This window comes from Zophobas morio, unplaced genomic scaffold (assembly GCF_036711695.1).
Source record: "Zophobas morio isolate AGI-343-1 ecotype UQ-CSIRO unplaced genomic scaffold, CSIRO_AGI_Zmor_V1 ptg000017l, whole genome shotgun sequence".
Taxonomy (NCBI): domain Eukaryota; kingdom Metazoa; phylum Arthropoda; class Insecta; order Coleoptera; family Tenebrionidae; genus Zophobas; species Zophobas morio.
Window position 1 is genome coordinate 18,603,927 of NW_026972122.1, and position 5,432 is coordinate 18,609,358.

The 5,432-nt window shown below is 42.0% G+C and overlaps 1 protein-coding gene across 1 annotated transcript; it reads right to left on the reverse strand.

The window, feature by feature from the left end:
- Window positions 1–710: 710 nt before the first annotated feature.
- LOC135129986 (uncharacterized protein K02A2.6-like) lies at window positions 711–4,715 on the reverse strand. Its single transcript, XM_064057256.1, has one exon. The coding sequence runs from the start codon at window positions 4,713–4,715 to the stop codon at window positions 711–713; it is 4,005 nt and encodes a 1,334-aa protein (XP_063913326.1).
- Window positions 4,716–5,432: the final 717 nt, after the last annotated feature.

The following is a 5,432-nucleotide window of genomic DNA, read 5'->3' on the forward strand; positions in this document are numbered from 1 at the left end:
CAAATTCAATAAAAATCGACAAAAATACAGTTTCTAGCTAAAATTTGATGGTTTCGTTGCACTTTCCGAGCCCGTAGGGTATCTGAGTGGCTTAAAAGTACAAGAAAACACTTCAAAAGTGACGTTTCTGAAGAATTTTAACAGTTTTCTTGTATCTACGAAGGCCAGAATGCATAAAATTGACCTAAACGTCTCCTTTTCCTATTCTGAGTCGATTCTGCATGCTTTAAGTGTGTTTGGTGGCTCAGAACCATCAAAAAACGTTGAAATATAGTTCAAATTCAATAAAAATCGACAAAATACAGTTTCTAGCTAAAATTTGATGGTTTCGTTGCACTTTCCGAGCCCGTAGGGTATCTGAGTGGCTTAAAAGTACAAGAAAACACTTCAAAAGTGACGTTTCTGAAGAATTTTAACAGTTTTCTTGTATCTACGAACGCCAGTGTGCGGCCGTGCCTGAGAGCCCCAAGAACCCGGAATAATAACACTTAGGGGTAGCTGCTTTTTATTCTCACTCTTAACTGTCTAACCTCTCTTCTCAAAATTCCCAGCGCGCACTCGCTTAGTGCCCGCGCTGCCAACTTAACATATCAAGCATCCCTACATCCCCCCTCTTTTGTATTATTCTTTACTTTAAACTAGATTTACAAAACTAAGATATAACTATTAAAATAACAACGTATCTAAATAATATAATACTAGAAAGTGGTTTAATTTATCACAAAATCTTTAAATCTGCCTGGTGGTTTTTTCGTGCGGTTTGGTCTCGCATAGACGGGAGGTGTTGGCGTTTTTGGTTGTTTGTTGGTTGGTGAAGACATGATCTCTGGCTCAGAATTTCTTGGGTGATTTTCACCCAGCTCTGGTAGTTTTTGCAAATGTTGTCGGTTTCTTCTGACCTGGCCATGAGGAGTCTTTACCCAGTATGATCTTGGTGTTTCATCTGGCGTCTGGACCATTCCCTCTTCTTTTCGATGAATAAGCCACACTCGATCACCAGCCTTCAGCTCCGCATTATCTTTCGTGCGATGCCGTCTATCGTAGTGATGTTTTTGTCGTTGTTTTTCTGCCTCCATTTCTCTCCTAATTGCTTGATGGTTTGGCAGCTTTGGTACCAATCTTCTGCGTATTGCTGGCACCCTCTCCCGTAACTGCCTGCCAAACAACAGCTGGGCTGGGGAGGCTCCGCAGGATAAGGGAGTATTTCTGTAGGCCAGCATGCCCAGAAATGGATCCTCGTTCTTCTTCAAGATGGTTTTCAGTAGTTTGACTGCACTTTCTGCTTGTCCATTACTCTGCTGGAATTCCGGGCTGCTGCTCACCCATCGAAATCCGTAGTCCTTGGCAAAAGTTCTGAACTCGAGGCTGTCGAACTGTTTACCATTATCGCTTCTTAATTCTTCCGGAATTCCATGGTGCGAGAATATGTCCTTGAGATATTCTATTGTTTCTAAGCTAGTCAGTTTTTTCAGCTTGCGAATTTCAGGGTATTTCGAGTAATAGTCCTGCACCAGTAGGTAATTCTTTCCATTGTAGTAGGCGAGGTCCGCACCTAGGACTTTCCACGGACGGGATGGTACTGTGGAAGGGATCATTGGCTCGACTACAGGCTGGCGGTGCTTGATACAAGTCTCGCAGTTTTCAACCATATCCTTCAGATGTCGGCGTAATTCAGGCCACCAAACTGTTGTCTTCGCTTTTTCCAGACATTTGGGCGTGCCCAGGTGTCCATCGTGTAGTACTCGCAAACATTGCTTGCGGAGGGCCCTGGGAATTACTAAGCGATCTCTATAACAGATTAGGTTATTGTGGATTTTTAATTCGTTACGAAATTTAACGTATGGTGTCACGGCAGTAGGTGGTTTTCCTGGCCATGTTTCTACTACAAATTTCTTCAATAGTTGCATTTCTTGATCTTCCTCCTGATGTTTCCGTACCACCTCTTCTGAGCAGGAACTCGATGATAGTTCTGTCAACACTGCGTTGATATATATTTCCTGGTCCTTAAGCGCTGAATCGCCGTCGCGGACGCCTTCGTGTAGAGGTGCGCGAGATAACGCGTCGGGTACATGGAATGTTTTTCCCGGGACGTATTGCACATCATAATTAAACTTTAACAACCGCATTCTTAGTCTTTGTAATCGGTTGGAGAGTTTATTAATTTCTTTCGTCGTTAATATCACTAACAGCGGTTTGTGGTCCGTTAGCACTAAAAAACGCGATCCTATGAGAAATTGCTCTAACCGTTCGCATGCCCACATGGCTGCGAGTGCTTCTTTTTCGATCTGAGCATACCGTTGTTCCGCGTCACTTAAGGTTTTGGAACAAAAGTACACTGGTTTCCAGTTGTCGTCATTTTGCTGTTGTTCCAACACAGCTCCAATTCCAAATGCTGAGGCGTCGGCTGCGACTCGTGTTGGTTTGTCGACGTCATATTTTGCTAATACGGGAGCTGATGCTATAGTTTCCTTTAAATTCTGGAATTCTTCCTCGTGTTTTTCTGTCCATACAAATGACGTGCTGTTTTTTATCGTCTCTCGTAGATACTTGGTTTTCTCGGCAACATTGCTAATAAATTTCGCGACATAATTTACCATACCAAGAAATCGTTTGACTTCTGTTGGGTTGTTGGGTGCTGGATAGTCACGAATAGCTGCTATGCTTTTTGGGTCAATTTTGATACCTTCCGCTCCAACAACATATCCCAAGTAAGAGGTTTCTGATTTGTTGAATTCACATTTGTCTTTGTTGAGCGTTAAACCGTGTTTCTTCACTACTGTTAGCACTTTGTCCAAATTTTCATTGTGTTCTTGACTGTTTCTGCCCGTGACTAGAATATCGTCAGCATGCACGTGTATCCAGTCAGACTGAAGTTCTTGTATTATTCCATACAGTGTTTTTTGAAATATTTCTGGAGCCGATGTTATACCGAAAGGTATTCTTCGATACATGTATCTTCCAAAAGGTGTTATGAACGCGGTGTATTTTCGTGATTCCGGTGTAATTTCCAGTTGCCAAAACCCGGAAGAGAAATCTAATTTCGAAAATAACTTGGCTTCCCTCAATTTGGCAAGCGTTTCGTCCACTGATGGGAGCTGATACCGTTCGCGTCTCACGAACTGATTTAATTGCGTAAAGTCTGCACACACACGTACTTTACCGTTTTTCTTTTGTGCTACCACCATAGGTGCACACCACTCTGTTGGACTGTCCACACGTTCGATCACTTTTTGTGTCACCATTTTGTTTATTTCTTTTTCCTCTTGCTTCATTAACGGAAGGGGTATTCTCCTGGGTGTCGCAATGGAGAATGAAACTGCGCCCTCCTCAACACAGATCTTATGCTGAAAGTTGTGTAACTTCCCCAAACCTTTGAATACTTCAGGCCATTTTGCGAGAATTTCTTCTTTGGTTGATCGCTTATTTTCGAGCCTCACTTGATCGATCATTTTTATCTCGTTTCCCAACCGCTGTACGATCTGTAGTTTCAGCAAAGCTGGTTCTCCCAGAAGGTTTTCGTTCGTGTCAGCGACGTAGGCTTTAATGACTTCTTGTCTCCCACATATTTCTAAGGGAATTTTTATTTTGCTCAGCACGGGACATCTGTTTTGGCCCAAACCTGCTAATACTGTTCGAGTAGGTTTCAATCTGTAATGATTTTTTAATTTCTCTTCATAGTCTTTTGAGGTTATGACCGATTCCTCAGCCCCTGTGTCAAGTTTAAAGACTAATTTTATTTCACCACAGTTGAGAGTCATGCGAAACCGGCTGGATCGCTGCACTCTGTTCACCTTAATAACTCGATAAAGCTCGTAGTCACTGTTGTCAGTGCTACTTTGATCTGCTTGTACATTTTCATTAATTCGTTTCGTTCGGCACTCAGACCCATAGTGACCAATCAGTCGACATTTTCTGCATTTTTGGTTGTTGGCTGGACATTCTGTTCTGGGATGGCTTGGTTCTTTACCACAGCGCATACATTTGTTTCTGTTTTTCTTTTTTTCTGGTCGATTCCTTTGTTCTCGACTACTTTTCTGCTTTTGTGGCTTTTTGTTCTTGACAGCGCCTATATGCACCCCCTCTCTGAGCTCTTGGTTTTCTGTTTTGATCGTCTCAGCTTGCATAATTTTATTTACCGTCATTTCTAGGGTTAATTTTTCAGTCAATTGTAGTGACTCGGATAATTTTTGATCCCGTATGCCCACTACAAGTCGGTCACGAACCAATTCGTCCTCTAACTGTCCGTATTTACAGTCTTTACCTAGAGCAACAATGGCAGTAATATATTCTTGTGCGGACTCACCTTCTTTTTGGTTTCTCCGATTGAACTTGGCTCTTGCATAAATTATATTTGTAGTTCCAACAAAGTAGCCAGTAAAAAATTGTTTCGCCTCTGCGTACGTGTCGAATGAATACTCGTCTTTCTTTTTCGTTTCGAGAATCTTCGTGACTTTCTGGCCCATGTGGAGCAAAAGACTATTTATTTGTACTTTCTCGTCTGCTGTGTCCAACTTTGTCGTTATTCTGTAGCGTTCATAATGCGTTAGCCATGCCGTCCATTCGTTTTTGTCGAAACTAAATGCTTCGGGAGCCGGCACTGAATTAATTACGCTTGGTTTTGCAGTTGAGTGCAGATTCTGGAGCATTTGTTGTAGGACGTTCAGTTGTAGGCGTAGGTCAGCGATTTCCTGCTTATCGTCGCCGTTGTCCGTCATTTTGTGGATTTTCTTGTTTGTTTCTTTTTCGAACTTATCCGTTGGTTGTTTTCACACCTGACACCATGTGCGGCCGTGTCTGAGAGCCCCAAGAACCCGGAATAATAACACTTAGGGGTAGCTGCTTTTTATTTTCACTCTTAACTGTCTAACCTCTCTTCTCACAATTCCCAGCGCGCACTCGCTTAGTGCCCGCGCTGCCAACTTAACATATCAAGCATCCCTACAGCCAGAATGCATAAAATTGACCTAAACGTCTCCTTTTCCTATTCTGAGTCGATTCTGCATGCTTTAAGTGTGTTTGGTGGCTCAGAACCATCAAAAAACGTTGAAATATAGTTCAAATTCAATAAAAATCGACAAAAATACAGTTTCTAGCTAAAATTTGATGGTTTCGTTGCACTTTCCGAGCCCGTAGGGTATCTGAGTGGCTTAAAAGTACAAGAAAACACTTCAAAAGTGACGTTTCTGAAGAATTTTAACAGTTTTCTTGTATCTACGAACGCCAGAATGCATAAAATTGACCTAAACGTCTCCTTTTCCTATTCTGAGTCGATTCTGCATGCTTTAAGTGTGTTTCGTGGCTCAGTACCATCAAAAAACGTTGAAATATAGTTCAAATTCAATAAAAATCGACAAAAATGCAGTTTCTAGCTAAAATTTGATGGTTTCGTTGCACTTTCCGAGCCCGTAGGGTATCTGAGTGGCTTAAAAGTA